This window comes from Bufo bufo, chromosome 11 (genome assembly GCF_905171765.1).
Source record: "Bufo bufo chromosome 11, aBufBuf1.1, whole genome shotgun sequence".
Classification (NCBI taxonomy): Eukaryota; Metazoa; Chordata; class Amphibia; order Anura; family Bufonidae; genus Bufo; species Bufo bufo.
In genome coordinates this window covers 91,610,980-91,633,737 of record NC_053399.1, presented here as the reverse complement: position 1 = coordinate 91,633,737, position 22,758 = coordinate 91,610,980, and the positions used below count along the sequence as shown (strand labels likewise).

Here is a 22,758-nt window from a genome sequence, read left to right as displayed (position 1 = left end):
TCAGCACGGATCACTGACCCAGGAGCGGAAGATTCTGGTGACTAAGAAAATTCACCTAATTAGGAGATTCTAACATCACATTAATCTGAGGAGGGTGGGCATCTGCAGGAGAAGACAATACAAGAAGTAACTGCCTCAAACCTGGAGACCAAAGTGTGTAACCGGCTGGAAAATTCTATAGAACATTTTATTCAGAGAGCTGAAGATAGATGGATACGAGACAGACCTGAGACAGGGATGGATGGAGAGATATTTGATATACATTAGATAGAAGACAGATGTTATATGGGATGAATGGACACTAGATGTCTACTAGATGGTTACTAGATGTCTACTAGATCAGCAGCCTCCGGCCCTCTGATGTTCAGAAACTACAACTCCCAGAATGCTTCATTCACTTCTGTGGGAGCTATCAGAACACCTGAGCATGTTTGCATGCTGGGAGTTGTAGTTTCACAGCAGCTAGAGTGCTGAAGGTTGCTGATCCCTGTACTAGATGGTTACTAGATAGATATCAGGTACCAGATGTTTGCTAGCTACACGTAGGTGGATTATGAGATAGTTGGGTGGATGGACAGGTTGATGAGTAGATGGATGCATAGGTGGGTGCTTGTTAGACAAGTAGATGGATGGGTAGGTAGTTAGATGAATGATGGTAGATATATTTGTTCTGAATATATAATAGAAACTCACAATATACCCATCTGGAAAACATTTCACAGATAGCGTAGATGGAAATGAAATATTCACATCAGATCAGATTTTTATTGCAGTCCTTTATGACCATCTGCTGACCTTAAGGAGGTGTCCCTTGGTGAGGTGTAAGTGACATTGTCCTTGCTGAGTGTAGAACATTCTATACGATGAGCATAGCCACTACAGATCAATAACATGAGTATAACCAGGTGGGGGAGGGAGAAGTCTTTTCTGGACCATGAGCTTCAAGATGTAAGTGAAATTCCAGAACTCTCCATCTAGTCAGACGAGAGGATCAAGAACCTTTAGGGGAGCAGAAGCCATCTACGATATTATAAAAAGTGAACCTACCCCAAATGAATGGAAATGGTTGTATCCACACAAAGGGTCAAACATGATCTAGATCAGGAATGCTCAACCTGCGGCCCTCCAGTTGTTTTAAAACTACAACTCCCACCCTGGCCTGCTGTAGCCTGATAACAGTTGGCTGCCCGGGCATGCTGGGAGTTGTAGTTTTGCAAGTTGGACATCCCTGATCTAGATAAGTCCAGTCACCACATGGTCAAAGACACGAGTCATTTAACCCTATCTACAGGAGATGCAGTAGCTCATTACTGGTCATGTGAATGAAAGGTACCTCAGGTCGATGTGCATTGTGAGAGAGGTCCCACCACATTTCTCACATCCTCCTTCCTCATGGATGGGGTCAAGGCTGGCACCAGGTTTGTAAAGGGGGCACCATCTATAGGGTGAGGCAGGCCTTTAGCGGGGCATCAAAACTTCCATGACAGATTGCTCAGCAGTCCTCGATCCAGGATGGGGACTATGAGATGGTGCAAAAGGTCCACTAGATTTGGGTTGTGCCCAAAGTCAGCTTTTTGCCAGATCCACTGTGGGTGCCTAGATGTTTACCATTTGGTTGAACTAGCCACTTTGTATAGTTTTGCCCTTCCCATGGCTAATCATGGCCTCTGCACCGTTACCTTTAATGAACTGCCCAACTATCCATTTTGTTGGTAAATTTTGGGCAGTTAAGCCCAACTCAAACCGGCTTTGCAATGCCCTCTTCTGGGCATGCTTTACATAACCTCACTCGTTTTTATTTTTATATTTTTAGCTGGGACAAGCTGATTTAGCTGGCGTTTTCTCTGAAAATTTAGGACAATCCTAGGAATTTTCGGGACTATGCCTTTTTCATACATCTTTTACCACCATGTTCCTGTCAGGTTCTCTACGCTGATGCCCTGCACCTCCTCCTGTGCCACCGACAGGGACCCCCCTACCCATAAACACTAACAGGTGAAACACACGTTTTACGTAAAGGGGGAAACATCCCCATACAGGTTCCTTTTAGTTACTCCTTCCCTTCTCAGTACCAACTTCAGTGGTGCCTCTCAAAAAATGCTATCGACCCAAGTGATGGGTCTTCTGGCTGGGACTGATGAATATCATCACACAAGTACTGCCTGATGACATCATTCAGTTCCCCAAAAAGCTACCAAAAAATCCAATGTAAACATAATACACTGCTCAAAAAAATAAAGGGAACACTTAAACAACACAATGTAACTCCAAGTCAATCACACTTCTGTGAAATCAAACTGTCCACTTAGGAAGCAACACTGAGTGACAATCAATTTCACATGCTGTTGTGCAAATGGGATAGACAACAGGTGGAAATTATAGGCAATTAGCAAGACACCCCCAATAAAGGAGTGGTTCTGCAGGTGGTGACCACAGACCTCTTCTCAGTTCCTATGTTTCCTGACTGATGTTTTGGTCACTTTTGAATGCTGGCAGTGCTTTCACTCTAGTGGTAGCATGAGACGGAGTCTACAACCCACACAAGTGGCTCAGGTAGTGCAGTTTATCCAGGATGGCACATCAATGCGAGCTGTGGCAAGAAGGTTTGCTGTGTCTGTCAGCGTAGTGTCCAGAGCATGGAGGTGCTACCAGGAGATAGGCCAGTACATCAGGAGACATGGAGGAGGCCGTAGGAGGGCAACAACCCAGCAGCAGGACCGCTACCTCCGCCTTTGTGCAAGGAGGAACAGGAGTAGCACTGCCAGAGCCCTGCAAAATGACCTCCAGCAGGCCACAAATGTGCATGTGTCTGCTCAAACGGTCAGAAACAGACTCCATGAGGGTGATATGAGGGCCTGACTTCCACAGGTAGAGGTTGTGCTTACAGCCCAACACCGTGCAGGACGTTTGGCATTTTCCAGAGAACACCAATATTGGCAAATTCGCCACTGGCGCCCTGTGCTCTTCACAGATAAAAGCAGGATCACACTGAGCACATGTGACAGACGTGACAGAGTCTTGAGATGCCGTGGAGAACGTTCTGCTGCCTGCAACATCCTCCAGCATGACCGGTTTGGCATTGGGTCAGTAATGGTGTGGGGTGGCATTTCTTTGGAGGGCCGCACAGTCCTCCATGTGCTCGCCAGAGGTAGCCTGACTGCCATTAGGTACCGAGATGAGATCCTCAGACCCCTTGTGAGACCATATGCTGGTGCGGTTGGCCCTGGGTTCCTCCTAATGCAAGACAATGCTAGACCTCATGTGGCTGGAGTGTGTCAGCAGTTCCTGCAAGACGAAGGCATTGATGCTATGGACTGGCCCGCCCGTTCCCCAGACCTGAATCCAATTGAGCACATCTGGGACATCATGTCTCGCTCTATCCACCAACGTCACGTTGCACCACAGACTGTCCAGGAGTTGGCAGATGCTTTAGTCCAGGTCTGGGAAGAGATCCCTCAGGAGACCGTCCGCCACCTCATCAGGAGCATGCACAGGCGTTGTAGGGAGGTCATACAGGCACGTGGAGGCCACACACACTACTGAGCCTCATTTTGACTTGTTTTAAGGACATTACATCAAAGTTGGATCAGCCTGTAGTGTGTTTTTCCACTTTAATTTTGAGGGTGACTCCAAATCCAGACCTCCATGGGTTGAAAAATTTGATTTCCATTTTTTAATTTTTGTGTGATTTTGTTGTCAGCACATTCAACTATGTAAAGAACAAAGTATTTCAGAAGAATATTTAATTAATTCAGATCTAGGATGTGTTATTTTTGTGTTCCCTTTATTTTTTTGAGCAGTGTATATATATATATATATATATATATATATATATACACACACACACACACACACACACACAGCAGTGTATAATTTCAATCTCATTTTAATCCTTTCACCATCGCCTCAAAAATAATTCAATTCAAAAATTCACTAATTTGTCAATTTATTGTAATTACACAGGACTCCACTAGATGGCAGCCCAGTTCACCCATTCCCCGACCATTCTCTGACCACTAAAAGGACATCCCAGTGAAAGTGTCCTAACTTGTCCTTGACATTGGCTCATGAGACCGGAAACAGCATCCCTCATGTATAATAATCACCAAGAAAAAACCCTCTGATCCCTGCAAATACTATCCTCCATAATGGACGGGACTCTGAATGAATAAACCGCTGCATGGCTGTCCCCTGAGGTCGGGTGGGGGCGCTAGATCCACATTTTTCCTAATATCAGCAGGTTGTACAGGTGACAGGGGCGACGTCATGATGTGAATAGGGCAAGATAGGGGCTGACTAGAGCTGTGGGGGTTAACCCTTTGCTTCCAGCGGTTATGCACTTGTAAGGGTTAATCCCATACTTTCCTTACCATATGAATTCCCAGCGCCTTCCTGCTGTTTCTGGGAAGTATCAGGACACAATGGGATCAAAGATTTCGGAAGCTTGAGGCTGTGGTCTATATAAAGTGACAAGACCGAGACGAAAAATAGGGACGTGTTCGCATAAACAAGCAAGACCCCATCCCCATTCTATTAAAGGGAGTGTCCAGGGTCAGCAAAACATGGCTGCTTGCTTCAAACAGCACCACCCTTGACCACAGGTTGCGTGTGGTATTACAACTTGGTTGCGTTCACTTCAATGGAGCTGCAATACGAGATGCAAAACATGGAGCTGTTTTTGCATTGAAGCAGCCATGTTTTTTTTTCTAATCCTGGACAGCCCCTTTAATATTTTCTCTATATTACTGGACAAGATGGGTGACAACCAATATGACCGCCACATAGCTTCTCTCATAGCGTCCACTTCTGACCACACAGGGGTCCTGTCGAGGAATGTCTACACCCCACTAATACACTTTTGATAACAAGATGGCGCCTTCTAGCAGGGTACTGTGCCATCATCTATAAGTCTGCTTTATTATGTGGCTTGGGGACCATGGGCCCCCAAGATGTTGGGGCTGGTTTCTGATTGCTACCCCTAGAGCACACAATTAGCTTTTGTTTGTCGACACTGAGATTTATACAGTTGGGTAAAAGAAAAAACAACAACTCTCTGTTGCTCATAGCAACCAATTACAGAGCAGCTTTCTTGACAGATTCCGCTCTTGAAAAATGAAAGCTGCGCTGTGATTGGTTGCTATGGGCAACATAGACGGTCACATTGGTAGATTGATCAGTTTTTGTAGTACAAAATTAATTCTGTAAACTCAAATGACGTGAAGGACATGAGAGTAGACATCACAAAATGAATTTCTGTGTCACAAAAATAGCGATCCGCAAAATGTTTGGCACGGAATGGCTCTCCGTGTACCAAAATCCCTTGGTGACACAGAACCGAGTCTTGTGAAAGTCAGGTATACATGGCTCACCCATGAATTTTTCAGGCCATGGACACGTCCCTGTCACGGTGGACAGGATACAAGATACACAGAATACCACCAAACAAGTGTCTAGGCAAGAAGCTGGGGATAAAGGTGACCTCCTGACAAATCCCTACCAGCTCTCACTAGACTTCTATGCCCACGTTCAGACCCTGAAGGTGGGAATAACGTGTCCCCGAGCCTAGGCTGAAGATACCCTAAAATCCCTAAGATGGTGAAGGGGGGAAAGAGGCAGCCTGCTCCCTCAGGACCTGGAGGGGGCAGGTGTCTCTCTAACAGCCTAGACAGACAACCACAAGAAAACAAAACCAACTTATCTTGTTACTGAGCAGGAACAGCAAATCCTTCCTTCCTCTGAGCCATACAGAAGCTATAACCCGCACAGGACACTGGGAGTGGGCGTAATTTAAACTCAAACCAACGACCCCACCCAGTGCACTTGAAGGGAGGCGGATACAGCTCAACTCCAAAACAAAAACAAAAGGCTACACACGTGCTGTTAACCTGGCAGACCTCCGCACATAACCTGAGCAGGGCATGACAGTCCCATTTTCAATACCCCACCTCTTTCTAGATGGGCCACACCCCTTTCTATGCCATGTACAACGCTCAAAGAGCACAATTTGGCACCGGGGGCTGTAGTATCCTGGCGCCACAGACAGTTAATATTAATGAAGGGCTTTGCCGTGAAAGATTTGCAAGCTCAACCGGGAGTCCGAGAGGCCTTATCTTTTTGCATTCGGGAGAGTTGGCAAGTATGGGTATAAGAAGGTGCCTAATGAAACCAATATACAGTACACCCTTCCTGAGTGAGGAACCAGGAGTGTAGCTATAGGGAGTAGCAGTTCCCCTCTGGACCCTGGTGCCTGAAAGAGTCCAAAGATTCCTGTGCCACCTAAGGTTTAGTCCACATCTGAGCGGGAGGATACCTTAGGGACCTTGGTCCCAGATTCCTTGAAACAAACTGGACAAAATAGCTTGGCTTTAATGTCAGTTAAAATGCTAGACTCCCCAACAGAAACCCAAACAACACCAGTATAGTCAATGGGGTCCGTTGGCCGCCATTAGTTTCTGCCATAACTTTTGTTGTTCTACTCCTGTGATGGAGCAGAACAACGGAAACCAGATTGCTGGTGTCCAAGAGGACACCATAAGTATATATGGCACACAGTAGGTAGGAGCCCCTGTTATAGATTGTGCATTGGGGCCCAAGAGATTCTTCTAAATCAGTGGGACCTTCAGACTCCACCGAGGACGAATGTTGGGGGAAAGAAGAATCAGGGATTTTAAGGAAAACTAGTGGCTTACTACCTGAATGAGCTTGATCAGCCAACAGTTTTTTGAGATGTATGGGCACCTTCGGACTCGGGGCTTTAGCTGGGACCAGGTGTCAAACTTACAAAATTGGAGGAAAGTAGGATGTTACCATGGCTCGCCACATAACACGCAGTTGGAACCATAAGATGCAGATATGATTGAGAATGCTAAAGCTGCTTGTATGGGTAATTACTGATATGGTGAAGGCGGGGGGCATTGTCCTTTCTGCACCCCTATAATCTGGTCTTGATTGTGTCCTTTGTGAGCTCTCTCAACCATTCGACTTCCGTTCTTCCCTGAAATAAACAGAACAGTGGCAAGCAAGGAGAGCCAAGTAAAATGCTCTTGTGGTTGTGTGTTCCTCTGTCTCTTGTGGATATGGGCGACTGCCAATATGCTTAAAATCCCAGAATCCCCTGTGATGAGGAGAGGGAGCGTAATTATAGAGCAGATGTCGGGCTGAAGGGGGTTAATTCTAGTCTGCAGCAAAAATTGTCCAGCTGAGAGAAAGCAAGACGGCCCCACATCCGCTACACACAAGTCATTACTTCATTAGCAGCTACTGCATGCTGCCCAAGTAAATCTCACTTTCTGCGGGTAAAGAGTGTTCTGCCATAGATGACCGCGCCAAGGAAATGATGAGTTATTCCTGCAGCATGGAGTCAATGGTTAACACTGACTGCAGTCGGTTCTGCTGCATTGAGTAGGAAACCGTAGTTGTTACTGAGGATTGAATAGGACACATTTTTGAGTTGGGTTGAAATGGGCACAAAAATGCCTTTTGGTGGGAGCTTGTGATCTTCAATCCCACACCCTGTCTCCTCCAGTTCCCTACACACCTCCAGCACTAACATTGTCACCAACTCCATACACTTCTTTGGCCACCACCACCTCAACCCACCCATTGCGAAGATCAGTTCTTCTGAGGATGTATGGCACTAGGGATGTCTAACTTCATGGCACCCATGCCATTGCTCAACAAAAACATGACAGATGATGAATAGTGATCAATTACAGACCGTGGGTAAATTGCTGCTGGATTCTTTGTCCTCTAGCAAGTGCTCTAGATCGCTCTCCACATTGTCATCTACAACCAAGGAGAATGGGTACATGGACCTCAGTGTAGGGGTGAGTTTACATATAACAGGGACACCTCCTAGTATCTTTGCACTTTGACTCATAGATTTGATCTATCCAAAGCATTCTCCAGATGGAGAAAAATGGCCTTATAGAAGGAAAGGATATGGTATTTGATGGATAAGGAACCTAATGACCACTCATAATCCTCTGAGATGGTCCCATAATGGCAACCGATCCCTATAAACAATATATTTGCGCATATTTTTGTATTACCATCTGGTTTTGTCAGTGTAGACAAAACACCTACTCACTAGTGGGCTCCTAATCCCAATGATTTTCAAGTGTAAGGTGGATGTGTGGTGCTTCAAGCAGCAAGGTGATGTCAAATGAGATCTGGTGGCCTTATGGTATAATAGGCATTTACTTGGCGGTAAGCAGGGAGGAGACATGGCTTGACCGCTGGTCTCCCACCATTAATCAAGGAGCTACAGATGCACAGCAGTTGACTCAAAGGAACCAGCCATGATCATATTGGTTTCAGGATTGGGCTGGGCAATGCCACCCAACACTCTTCCAAGGACTGTATGTACCAGTAAAAATACTATACACCAATATAGACTTATTTAGTCTAATTGGCGGGAATTGCCACCACATGGGCCCTCTCTGGCTGAAATAGGTGTGATACTGTTCACTGTACATACTTCACCAACCTGATGTCCACTCTATATTCTTTAGTTATTACTGACAAGCAATAAGACTCTTTTCATGTTTGATTGGTGGTGACTGTAGATAGTCAACCTGAGGTGTTACACCTGCCATGACATGCCCCACTGTCATCTCTGGGGCTGTCTCTATGGTATGTCAACTACTAACACTACCACTGCTCTGTATTCGCTTTACACATATCTTCCTCATGAAGACTTCAGAGAAGGCCGTGTCCTTATGATGTCACAGTGGTCTAGGTGGTGGGTCACGTGTGGCCCGCAGATTCCTCAACCAGGTGTTACCTCCAGGGTTGGACTGGCCCACAATAGACCCAAGCTCTGTCAATAATGGACCTCTAATAAAATAGGGCCCTTAGCGTCTTATATATATAGAGGGTGGACCCTAAGAATAATTTACTCTACTGGGCCCAAGGGACTTCAATCCAACGCTGGTTACCTAGTCTTTGAACCCTATGAGATGCTTGGGTGCCAGCCTGAACACACACAAGACATATAATGGGATGCCCTAAGCATCAGCGAGTGAAGGACACTTGTCCTTGACCTTTGCTGGACCTTCTAGATCAGAGGTTTACGGAATGGTTGGGGGAATGGTCCCTCCTGATGGTCTATGTGACCTGCAGGTTTCTCAGCCCCTCTGTTACCTCTGAAGTTGACTTTGAACCCTAAAAGATGATTGGGTGCCAGCCTAAACAAACACCAAGGGTACAATGGGTTGCCATAAGCTTCAGCGAGAGGTGGCCCACTTGTCCTTGACTTTTGTCGGACCTTCTAGATTAGAGGGTTACATTATGGTTCCTTTATCCTTTGTATTCCTAACACCACTTGACTGCTGGATGTGACATCACATTGCATAGGCTATGTAAAACATCATAACCATGAGCTCATGGCTGTACAAAGTCATATCACATCCAGCAGTCATCACCAAATCAGGCCCGGAGATGGGGCCCAATGGACTTAGAAGGGCCCATCTGGTTACTAAATAAAAATATATTGATTTTTCAAACTCTGCTTTGAACGTGACCCTATTATATGTGACCATAGAGTCCATAAGATATATTGTGGTGTGGGTGAGAGGCCTAATGTAACTATGCTGCCTATGGGCCCATGGTGGTTCATAGACTCCTCCAAGGCTTCTATGTCTGTAAGTCTACCATGTGGTTGAGTAGCCAGTGCCAGGGGACAGCGGTGGTAAATCCCTTTAATGGTTAGAACACAATATAATCAATTGGCCATATGGATAGAAAACAAGGTTTCAGCTCTGTGACTGCATTGGCCCCATTGTCATCCCACCCCAAAAATCTGCATAGAAGCCTTTATTGTAGACTTGGTCTCCACCATCTCAGGATCGGATCTTCTCTGTTCCCAGAACCATTGTATATCATGCACCCAGCAGAGCACATAAACCACCACTACTTACATAACAAAGCAGGTGACCCTGCCCATAGAAGCTTACAATCTATTCAGCTGCAAACGCACTGACCATGTGATACAGCACCATATGCGTCGCAGTTAGTGGTGTGTGACTAGGTGCCATACTGGCCTGGTTAGTAGGGGGGAGGGGCTGTAAAAGATTAGGTCTGGTTTTTTTTTCTTCCTCGAAACAGCGCCACCCTAGTCCATTGGTGATGTCTGGTATTACAGCTTTGAAGAAGAAAATGGTCAGAGAGGCAATACCAGACAGAGCCCGTGGGCAGGAGTGGCGCTGGATACGTGGTAATAATTATTCCAAAAATTTTAATTTTCATTAAAATACTGCAACAACCATACGCTTCTATTCACGCCTATGTCCGCTTTCCTTCTCAGGACCAAGGAGATCAGGTCCTAGTTCACACCTTGGTGGTGTCTGCTCCCCGTCAATTATTATTTTTTAGGAGTACCCCTTTAAGGGCTTGTTCACACGACCGTATGGCTTTTTCAGTGTTTTGCGGGCTGTTTTTAACGAATCGGTTTTTCCGTTTTTTGTTTCAGTAGTGTTTCCGGTTCCATTCCGTTTTTCCGTATGGCATATACAGTATACAGTAATTACATAGAAAAAATTGGGCTGGGCATAACATTTTCAATAGATGGTTCCGCAAAAACTGAACAGATACGGAAGACATACGGAGTACATTCCGTATGTGTTCCGTTTTTTTTTGCAGACCCATTGACTTGAATGGAGCCACGGAACGTGATTTGCGGGCAATAATAGGACATGTTCTATCTTTGAACAGAACGGAAAAACGGAAACGGAATGCTTACAGAGTACATTGAGGTTTTTTTGCGGAACCATTGAAATGCATGGTTCCGTATACCGAACGCAAAAAACTTTTGTGTGAGCGAGTCCTAAGGCCTCTTTCACATGACCGTATGGCTTTTTCAGTGTTTTGCAGTCCGTTTTAGGCCTCTTTCCCACGGGCTTGTGCGCCCCTATGCGGGCCGCAATGCACGAGCACAGTCTGTGGAGCAGCCGCACCGGATCGCGGACCCATTCACTTGAATGGGTCCGCGATCCGGCCGTTCCCCAAAAAGATAGGACATGTTCTATCTTTTTGCGGAACGGAAGTACGGGACGAAACCCCACGGAAGCACTCCGTAGTGCTTCCCGTAGGGTTCCGTCCCGCACCATTCCGCATCTCCGGATTTGTGGACCCATTGAAGTGAATGGGTCCACATCCGTGATGCGGAATGCCCACGGAGCGGCGCAAATGCAGTCCGTAATACGGCAACACGTCCGTGGGAAAGAGGCCTTAGTTCCGTGTGCATTCCGCATCACGGATGCGGACCCATTCACTTCAATGGGTCCGCAAATCCGGAATTGCGGAACGGGACCCCTTGGAAGCACTACGGAGTGCTTCCGTGGGGTTTCGTCCCGTACTTCCGTTCCGCAAAAAGATAGAACATGTCCTATCTTTTTGCGGAATGGGCAGATCACGGACCCATTAAAGTGAATGGGTCCGCAATCCGATGCGGCTGACCTACGGCCGGCGATCGTGCATTGCGGGCCGCGGCACGGGTCACACACGTTAGTGTGAACTCGGCCTTAAACAGATCCGTTGTTCAGTTTTTTGTTTCCGTTGTGTTTCCGTTCCGTTTTTCCGTATGGCATATACAGTATACAGTAATACTAATAATAGACTGTTCCGCAAAAACGGAACGGATACGGAAGACATACGGATGCATTTACCTATGTGTTCCGTTTTTTTTTTTTGCGGACCCATTGACTTGAATGGAGCCACGGAACGCGATTTGCAGGCAATATTAAGAAATGTTCAATCTTTCAATGGAACGGAAAAACGGAAATAGGAAAACGGAATCCATACGGAGTACATTCCGTTTTTTTTTTTGCAGAACCATTGAAATGAATGGTTCCGCTTACGGAACGCAAAAAACGGTCTAAGGGCTCATGCACACGAACGTTTTTTGCGTTCAGTATACTGGCCGTTTTTTTTGTTCAGTATGCGTTACTTATACTGAACCATTCATTTCAATGGTTCCGCAAAAAAAAAAACTGATGTCTCCGTAAGCATTCCGTTTCCGTATTTCTGTTCAAAGATAGAACGTGTCCTATTATTGCCCGCAAATCACGTTCCGTGGCTCCATTCAAGTCAATGGGTCCGCAAAAAATAAATAAAATGGAATGTATTCCTTATGTCTTCCGTATCCGTTTTTGTGGACCCATCTATTGAAAATGTTATGCCCAGCCCAATTTTTTCTATGTAATTACTGTATATGCCATACGGAAAAACGGAAACCCAACGGAAACAAAAAAAATGGATCCGCAAAACACCGAAAAAGCCATACGGTCGTGTGCAGGAGACAAAATGAAGATTTTATCACCCGAGATGCAGCGATTATCCGACTAGGGCTACAAAAAGTCTACGTATCCGCGCCCAGCTGGTGGACCTTCAACGTCTACGTAGATGTTGCAACCACACGTGATCCCTCGTTGGGGTGGTGGGGGGGGTCGATGATCCCGAATTCCATGACAGATACAAATGTGATACACTGTATGTAGATCCCAGTCACCGAGAGGAGGAAGGGGAGGGAAGGATCCATTGCCCAGCCTAGCCCAGCCTTTCGCAGTCAGAGGGGGGGAGGGGAGCAGCACAGCCCAGTCTGTGTTTATTGCAGCTCCTGCCTGGATTTATGCAGAAGGGGGGGAGGGCAAAGAAAGAAAGAAAAAAATAGAGGAAAGAAAGGAAGGAGGGAGGGGATAGTGAAGCAGAAAATAACTGATTTTCTTCTATCTGTCTCAGGCACCTACACCCTGCACTCAGCTGGCAAATCTAGGCCTTGCATATTTTTTGCAATACAACCCTAGACCTCAATATTTTTTTTTGGGTGTCCCTTCCTGCTTGATGTGGAAAGGAGAAGAGGAGTGCACAGACCATGGGAAGGATGGTGCATGCTGGGCAGGGTCTCCTGGAAAGCCTGAGGATCTAACAGGCCTCCTGGATTTACCAAAACTGGATCTGCTTTCAAAAAGAAGAAGAATATAATTACTATTTTTTCATCCTCTTGCCCGGAAGGATCAAGAATTTTGTGCATTGCAACAAAATCAAAAAAACGAATTGTGCACATTTTTGTGGATTTTTTTTATTTTATTTTTTTTTGCTGCTGATTTTTGCTTTTTTTTTATTTATTTTTTTTCAATCCCATTTTTAGTATTATTATTATTGTTGCTGTTTTTGTTTTTTTAATTTATTTGATATTTGGACGACCCATGCCCAGGAATATAATATGTTACGGAGGCAGAGGATGAAAAAAAACCACTGCAACCTGAACTGGGGGGGTTAAAAGTTTGCCTTGTCAACATCACAACAGCTGTTAAAACAACATTTTTATTTTTTATTTTTTTTGCCCTTTGCCATAATGATTAGGCAGGGGCTGTAATTGTTTTAAATTTTTTTTAATTTTTTTTTGCCTCTACCTGAAAAGCTTGGAACAGGAAGGAGGAGAAGGGGGCAAGATGGGTTGGTTTATCCTTTAACAGTTTAGTAAAATTGCCCAAAAAAAAAAAAATACCTTTTTGTATTACGTTTATTCCGATCTGGAGACAAGACACTGGAGTTTGGGATCCGTCTACAGCCAAAATGAGCATCAGTTCACCTCCGACATCAATTGACAGGTGAGAACATTTTTTTTCTTCTTTATTTTATGTTGCTTTACATTTTTTTTTATTTTTTGTATTTTTTTAATCATTATTTTATTATTTTGGTCCGTGTTTATATATTTTATAATGAACGCATTTAAAAAAAATTTTTTTTTAATCATTATACATGTACAATGAATTTCTACTATAATTTTACGTAGATAGTTGGGTGGCGCATTGTTATCTGTACGTGAATGTGCGATTCGGTATTTTGACGTCCCACCTTTATTATATATGACAGGTTAATCCCTCCCCGATCCTCCCACTTGCTAGTGATACTACAATACTGCTCTGGTTTGTGTAGGAGGGTTCATTCAAATGGAAAACGGCTTTTGCTATTAATTTTTTCATCAAATTTTTTTTTTTTAGAATTCTTAAAAAAACATTCATTTCTGCCGGATTCGTCTTCCAGCTGTAATATATGCAGGTGTATTGTAACTGGTGCTCAAATGAAATGAAAAATAAAGTATAAATTTTTTGGGCCTTTTATATGATTGTTGTTGTGTTTTGCGCCTTTAGAATGACAGATGGAAAGGTCCTGTCTCGCTTACCTTGCCATTTTTGAAATCCATTTCCTGAGGCATTCTGACTCTGACATGATTATGCAAGCAAAGTTTACTTGGATACCTGGGAGGGTGACCAAATGTTTTATAAATGAATGTTTTTAGTGTATTTTTAGGTAATTCCCTTACCATGTTTAGGTCATCTAAATAGTCAGCCTCTTTTTAAGTAATTTTTTAGATCATTGCGTTTTTTTTTATTGGGGACCAAAAATTTAGTTGACCGAAAAATTTCGAGCCAATCGTTTGGACTTCCATTGGCCAAAACCAATCCACGTCGTGCCGATTTAGCCGCCGCCGCCGAATTAGCTTCATGTCTGTGGCCCATCTGTTGATACGATCCTTCACGTTCCTTCTGTGCTCCTGATGGAAAAATCTCAGAATTTGATATTTCTATGCCGTGCCGTCTTGTGTTTATCCGGGCAGGTAATGCGTTTAGAGGAAGATCTGCGAGTAGACTGCCGCTGACCTAATCTTGTTTGTGAGGTCTGTATGTATAGATTTACATTGCTGTTTTTTGAATGACTGGGCGCTGGTTCACTTAAACTGAGGTTGACCTCCATTTTTCCAAAACAATATCTGTCAATGGTAGCGGTGGGTGGGGAGGGTTGTCTAGATCAATTGGCTAGATGTCCATCTTGAATTGTAAGGCCTGCTAGGACTTGTCTACCTGCTCAGAACGCAGTCTTGCCTAGTGTACCACGTATGTTGGTTACTAATGTGCTGGAGGCCAGACCTCACTCAGCACAGAAGCAGTGGCCTTACCTTCACCTCGTTGTAGGACATCGGGGCCTTGTGTTTGCTTTGAGAATGCTTTGCTCAGCTGTTCTCAGCTATGTCATATGGCTTCTACCTTGGGACATAGTGTGTTATTACTTTTGGTCTAACCTTGAGTCTTGTTGTAGACCTGTCAAAACTAGGCCTTGCAAATAGCTGAAATTCTCCTTCCCATTTGCCCGCTTCCAACCATGTGGTAAGTGACTGGTGGAGCAGAAGCCACCAAATGTGAACCAAACCTTTAAATTTAAGTGTGGTCTATTTAGGTCTCTCTTTTTTTAGATAATAGAGGGTAGATCCCTACTTCAGGGTCTACATTCATTCGCCAAAGCAAAAAACAGCTTACAAAGAGTGCTTCTTGTTCTTGGTCATCTAATCTGTATGGTGATGTCCCTACTCCTCCCCCTGATGGCAGATATTTGGGGAACGATGGATTTTTAGCAAGGCCAATGCTTTACTTTCATGGGAGATAAGCCGGTGTCAAATTTTTATGGTAAATGCTTATTCCCCTCTCCCCCTTAGGATCATCAGGTGGAGGTGAAGAGAATACATGTCTGAGAACAGGGGAGGTCTGGCCATAGACCATACAGGGAAATTTCCCGGTGGGCTAATTCCCTAGGGGGCCACCTGAGCCCCTCTCATGGCCGGTGAACACTTAAATACTGCACTGAGGGTTGCAGTATTGTGTGCTACACTGTGGTATTTGGTTCTGCAGGGGCGGTATTTTTGTGTATTGCTGGCCCCGCCTACTTGTGTTATCCTTGCTTAATTGTTTTGCCTTGCCTTATGTCAACTTGGATTCGCCTACAACATGGGGCCACTTTTAGTCCCCAGTCCGCCCCTGTCTATGGGGGATCAGGAGGAATAGCTGTCCAGCTGAAGGAGCATTCGACCATCCGCTAGCTATGTTTTATGGTCACCTTCAGTCTGTCTGAAGCTGGCCTTCCTTTTACTATAATGGTAATTGAGGCGTGAAACCAGGGAAGGACTACATACTAACAAATTCAGGAGCCGGTTAGATTGGTCTAAGAGAGGTCTTCTGTGCTGGTCTGTCCTCGCCAACCAGTGAATGAACCCTTATTGGTTTCCTTATTTGAGCGTGTTTTTGTACTTTGCACTTGACTTAAGATAATCCTTCTCTATTTGTTTTATAACAACCATTAAAATTCCTTTAGAGGGGTTGTCCAGGGTTAGAAGTAGGGGTCTGCTTTTTGTTTTCCAGCAAAGGGGCCACTCTTGTCATTGCACTTTGTCAGGTATGAAAGCATATCCCCCGTTTAAGTGAATGAGATTGAGCTGCAGTACCAAACATGACCTCTGATTAGCGCTGTTTCAAGGGGAAAAAAACAAACCTTTTTCAAGACCCTAACCCTGCCGTAAAGGTGACATTGGCTATGGCGAAACAATAACAGCTTTATATGTGCACTTTGTGGAAACTTTTTGTGGGTACTATATGGTACTCCATAAGGAGAGGTGTCAATAGAAGGTACTACATTGGGCGCCAACCAACCTACAGTTGGTCATACACATGAACTAACAGTATTTTTCCCAATTCTCCCACAAACATGTTAGCTTGAGTGTGCCAGTTTTTCTTTTCCTTAACATGATCTACCATTGGGGGAAGTTGGAGGCTCCATAGACATTTATTGGGAAGTCCTGCCACCAGTGTGCAGTTTGGGGAAGGGGGTTCTTTTTATGGGTTAAATGGTGCCCTTCAGTTCAGCATGACAGGTTCCCTTTAAGGAAAACATTTTATATTTTGCAGATTTTACCCTGGCGCTGATGTAGTACATTAACACAGAAGGTGAGGGTATTAATATTTAATATCCCTTTCCCCTCCCATCTCCTGTATTGTGGAGCCTCTTACAATTGGCTCCTTTGTTCTGCTTTGTAAAGCAGACAGCAGCCCAGGCCGTCACCGTTGGAGAAGCACCTAGGAGTGGGTCTCAGGGCTTACCCCAAACAATAACATGGTAGATTCACAAATGGCCCCGGGCCAGTGTATCTTGTCAATATAGACCCATCATGGTGTAGTTATCTGGCTCGGTGTAGCCTGACTCCCACCTGCATTGTCATGTTTTTTTTTTATAGGACTATGAATATTTTATGGAACCAAATAATAGGGAGCTTATGTGGAAGGTTTGGCTTCAGGACAGTGAACCACAATTTGTGGTTAACCATATCATCCCTATCAAATTCAAGTGTGCCAGATTCATATCTGACCCTCGTTGTGTCCGTCCTATCACCATTCTTCTCAATAAAATTTTTGGAACCAAGATGACTGCATTCAGGACCTATTTGAGGTCTATAGGTAGTGAAACCTCTCCAAAAGACCACATCTTTGAGGAGACCGCCAGTTCAGATTTTCAGCTACACCATATATTGTACATACTGGCCCGTCCACTAAAAGACCACTTTCCAGTGCAATTTTTGGGTGGCCATCTCAGAGGTTTCATTGTAGATCGATTTCATTGGTGGTTCTCCAAAACTTCATGCTTGAGGGGTGCCCTAAATAGGCCATCTCTGTAGCCTTGAAATGTACTAGAAGAGGTTCTCTCGGGAGATGTCAATTTTTGACCATATAAAAGATATTTTTTGAAAATGTTCCATAAGTTGTCCAGTGTTTGACCCAGTAGTTGGTCATGTTTGGCCTAATGGTTGGCCAGGCTGTTCTGGAACATAGCGACCATCGGTTCCAGCCTCAGAGTATTTGAAAAATGTTGCCTTAAAGGAGTTGTCCAGGATTAGAAGAACATGGCTGCTTACTTCCAGAAACAACTCTACACTGATATGTGGGGCCGTGTCTGGTTTGCACCCCAGGTTCCGGTTTGGTTTTCAATACAAATGCTGGAGAACCCCTTTCAGATTTTGTGAGTTAGCTATTTCAAGACATAGTCTTCAGATGGAACATACTGTATATTATGGGCTGGCCGTAGGGTATTGTCGAGAGGTTGACAGGGCTAAGAATCTGGAAGATTCATACATTATTCTTCAGTGTCTACATACACAATAGAGAGACCTCTCCAAAAGACCATATCTTTGAGGAGACCACCAGTTCAGATTTTCAGCTCCACCATATATTCTACCTACTGGCCGCCCCCTAAAAGAAGCCTCTCCATGGACCACCACAATGGTCCTTATCGAACAGCCTAGAATTTTACTATGACCTGACCACAACCATCCATTGATGTAGAGGGATATCATGGGTCTGTAAGGAGCTGTCTAAAAAGCCAGATCTTGGCCTACGCTTTGAGTCCGATTTCAATATTTATTTATTTTTGTCTGGTAGTTCATTCAGTTTCCTGAAGTTTGAAGACCTCACTGGTACAACCTCTGAGTTCAAGAGGGCTGCTTTCTTGTCGAAACAGCGCCACTGCTCTCCACGGTTTGTGTGTGGTATTGCAGCTCAACCCAATTCACTTCAGTTGAGGTGAGTTGTACTACCAGTCTCGACTCATGGACAGGTGTGGCGTTGTTTCTGGAAGAAAGCGGCCATCTTTTTCCAATTCTGGACAACCCCTTTAAACTCTTTTATGATACCAAAAGATTGTCGTATTTGTGTACCAATAACAGGAAGACGCTCCCTGCATCCTAACCGTGACAGGAAGCGGTCGTCGGCCATGTTAACATCTCGGAATGCACTGTGTTAAGAAAATTCGGAAACACTTGCAGGAAAATGTTGTTGGGGAGGACGGTAATCAAGAAAAGGAGTGATTGTTGCCCAGGCGTATGACACTGTATAGGTGGATAATTAGTGGGAGGGTGGGTTCGGAGCGCCGCTGATTTTTCCCGCAGTCCCATTTAAAGATGTTTCCATTTTGAGCCTTCTCTTTCCTGTTTATTTCGGAGCTTCCCGAGAAGGAGATAGAACTGGATTTCAAAGAAAACAGAGGGGTGGTCTTAAAAATAACTCTCAGCGGGTAAACCCCAGCACAATGAGGCTTTCTTCCTGTCGCACTCTGATCGATTCTCCACATATCCTCATCGACTTGGAAGAGAATGCTCTTCTATATATTTTGTGGCTTAAACAAAAAAAAAAGTAATTTTTTACAGCAGCCTAATCCTGCTCATACTGCTGCGGTTTCTTACAGGGTTTCAATGAAGGGAAGAAATATCAACCTGCACTAATACATTGTAACAAACTGCAGCTGTAAGGGTACTTTTACACTAGCGTTTTTCTTTTCCGGCACTGAGTTCCGTCCTAGGGCTCAAATCGGAAAAGAACTGATCAGTTTTATCCTAATGCATTCTGAATAAAGAGTAAGGGCTCTTTCACACTTGCGTTCTTTTCTTCCGGCATAGAGTTCCGTCGTCGGGGCTCTATGCCGGAAGAATCCTGATCAGTTTTATCCTAATGCATTCTGAATGGAGAGAAATCGTTCAGGATGCATCAGGATGTCTTCAGTTCAGGACCGGAACGTTTTTTGGCCGGAGAAAATACCGCAGCATGCTGCGCTTTTTGCTCCGGCCAAAAATCCTGAACACTTTCCGCAAGGCCGGATCTGGAATTAATGCCCATTGAAAGGCGTTAATCCGGATCCGGCCTTAAGCTAAACGTCGTTTGGGCGCATTACCGGATCCGACGTTCAGCTTTTTCTGAATGGTTACCATGGCTGCCAGGACGCTAAAGTCCTGTCTGCCATGGTAAAGTGTAGTGGGGAGCGGGGGAGCAGCACACCCACCGTCCGCGCGGCCCCCGGGGCGCCCTAGAGCGACGCCAGGGCGTCCCACGCGTATGGACCACACGATCGCATGGATCACGCGATTCATGCGCATGGGGCGCCCCGACGCCACCCCGGAGCGCCCCGGGAGCCGCACGGGCAGCAAGCACACTGCTCCCCCGCTCCCCACCACTACCATGGCAACCAGGACTTTAATAGCGTCCTGGGTGCCATAGTAACACTGAACGCATTTTGAAGACTGATCAGTCTTCAAATGCTTTCAGTTCACTTGCGGTGTTACGGATCCGGCGGGCACCTCCGGCCACGGAAGTGCACGCCAGATCCCAACAACGCAAGTGTGAAAGAGGCCTAATCCGTTCAGGATGCATCAGGATGTCTTCAGTTCAGTCTTTTTGACTGATCAGGCTTTTCAGAAAACCGTAGCATGTTGTATTTTTACCTCCGGCCAAAAATCCTGAACACTTTGACTGAACGCCGGATCCGGTCTTTTTCCCATTGACTTGCATTAACGCCGGATCCGGCGCCGTGTGTTCAGTCAAACCGGATCCGGCTTTTGCATGTTAAACCCGAAAAATGTAATCCGTCTTCACACGTTTTTCCGGATCCGGCGGGCAGTTCCGGTGTCGGAATTGAACGCCGGATTTAAACAACGCTAGTGTGAAAGTAGCCTAAGAGAGAAGAGCAAGATGAGCTTACAGCCTTTTGCATTCACTGGGAGAAAGCAGAAATGTATCTTGGAAATGGTGATGCAGTAGTGCAGCTCCTGTTCTTTGCAGGTACCTGCATAGGAATAAATCAGTCGTGCAGTAGTGCAGCTCCGGTCCTGTGCAGGTCCCTGCATAGGAATAACTCGGTGGTGCAGTAGTGCAGCTCCAGTCCTGTGCAAGTGCCTGCATAGGAATAAATCAGTGGTGCAGACGTGCAGTAGTGCAGCTCCAGTCTTGTGCAGGTACCTGCATACTAATAAATCAGTCGTGCAGTAGTGCAGCTCTAGTCCTGTGCAAGTACCTGCATAGGAATAACTCGGTGGTGCAGTAGTGCAGCTCCAGTCCTAAGCAGGTACCTGCATAGTAATAAATCAGTGGTTTGGTGCTGCAGCTCCAGTCCTGTGCAGGTACCTGCATAGTAATAAATCAGTGGTGCAGTAGTGCAGCTCCAGTCCTGTGCAGGTACCTGCATAGTAATAAATCGGTGGTGCAGTAGTGCAGCTCCAGTCCTGTGCAGGTACCTGCATAGTAATAAATCGGTGGTGCAGTAGTGCAGCTCCAGTCCTGTGCAGGTACCTGCATACTAATAAATCGGTGGTGCAGTAGTGCAGCTCCAGTCCTGTGCAGGTACCTGCATACTAATAAATCAGTGGTGTAGTAGTGCAGCTCCAGTCCTGTGCAGGTACCTGCATAGTAATAAATCGGTGGTGCAGTAGTGCAGCTCCAGTCCTGTGCAGGTACCTGCATAGTAATAAATCGGTGGTGCAGTAGTGCAGCTCCAGTCCTGTGCAGGTACCTGCATAGTAATAAATCGGTGGTGCAGTAGTGGCAGCTCCAGTCCTGTTGCAGGTACCTGCATAGTAATAAATCGGTGGTGCAGTAGTGCAGCTCCAGTCCTGTGCAGGTACCTGCATAGTAATAAATCGGTGGTGCAGTAGTGCAGCTCCAGTCCTGTGCAGGTACCTGCATACTAATAAATCAGTGGTGCAGTAGTGCAGCTCCAGTCCTGTGCAGGTACCTGCATAGTAATAAATCGGTGGTGCAGTAGTGCAGCTCCAGTCCTGTGCAGGTACCTGCATACTAATAAATCGGTGGTGCAGTAGTGCAGCTCCGGTCCTGTGCAGGTCCCGGCATACTAATAAATCAGTGGTGCAGTAGTGCAGCTCCGGTCCTGTGCAGGTCCCGGCATACTAATAAATCAGTGGTGCAGTACCGCTTCAGTTCCATCCATTTCCTTCTTTTTGATTGAAGCTCTGTGTATTCTTTCTGTATTTTAATTCTGCTGCCAGTTCCCCCGGTATGAGCGCCGCTGGCCGTTTTTCTGCATGGTCAGGCATGCGTTCCTCATTGTCTGACAGATGGTAGAATCGCCTGCTGGAGCCGGGCTGTCCTGCCTATACATTTCTGCATCCTCTAATACACGGGTCCTGTAAGATTTCATGAATATAATGCCAGAGAGACGGTATACACTGACACTGTTGCGCATGCAGAGCAGCAGGAAGCCCAGGTATGTTGTGCTGGGGTTATGTAGACGCTGCAGGTGGGTTTGTTGGCACGGAGCTTGCACTCCGTCGAGGTGGAGGATGAGTCATATCCTGATGATGGCCCCTCTGGACAGAAGCTGTGCGTTACTGGAAAGTCCCTGGTTATATTGAGGAAAGGTCCGCGTGCTGGTGAACAGTGACCCGTCTGTCTGGGACGTCTCTCAAACCATCTTCCTGTCTGCAACCCCCCCCCATCCCCCACGTTGCTGGGAACGCTGGGTGACAACCAGCTCCGCTGTCACAATGGTTGTCGCTCAGCTTGGTATACATCCTCTTCCGTTTTCCGATCAGATCACCAGGAAAGCTGGGTGACAGCCCTCTGTGAAGAAAGTGTGGCGTCTTCTTCCCATGTAGCTTGTCAGGGCATGTTGGGAGTTGTAATACTGTAACAGCTGGAGGCTCTTATGGAGCAACTCATTGCTCGCCGGCTATGGCAGATCTACAACTCCCAGCGTAGTCATGTGTCATTGCATGCTGGGAGTTGTAGTATTGTACAAACCAGGAGACCGACGCTTTGTGACATGAAGGGAATCTCCACCATAGCTTCCGGTTTCTCTTGGTTTAGGGAAAGTCGTAGGGCCCATTTAGCCAAACTCTAATAGTAAGACTGTGTTGCCCATAGCGACCAATCAGAGCTCAGCCTTTCACTTCTCCAGAGCAGTTCAAGAAATGAAAGCTGAGCTGTGATTGGTTGCCATGGGCACATGAGGCCTAGGTCTCTCGAATGAGCCGAAAGGAGAGAAGTAATGAAAGGTAGCCCCCTCCCCAGTCGTTTCACTCTTATCTCTTCCTGTACTTTGTAGGGAGACTGCATCCTCCATGGAGGCCAACCCGCGACCCCCCTCCCGTCCCAC

At 45.7% G+C, this 22,758-nt stretch overlaps 1 protein-coding gene across 3 annotated transcripts in view; it reads left to right on the top strand.

Moving 5' to 3' along the window:
- Nucleotides 1-12,652: 12,652 nt before the first annotated feature.
- Nucleotides 12,653-22,758, top strand: part of ARHGEF11 (Rho guanine nucleotide exchange factor 11) — a 77,838-nt gene continuing 67,732 nt past the window's right edge. For all 3 annotated transcript variants that reach the window (XM_040411294.1, XM_040411295.1, XM_040411293.1), the window contains exon 1: nt 12,653-13,610. In XM_040411294.1, coding sequence (XP_040267228.1) covers nt 13,576-13,610 — 35 coding nt within the window. In that variant the 5' untranslated portion in view covers nt 12,653-13,575. The remainder of the gene's footprint in view (nt 13,611-22,758) is intronic.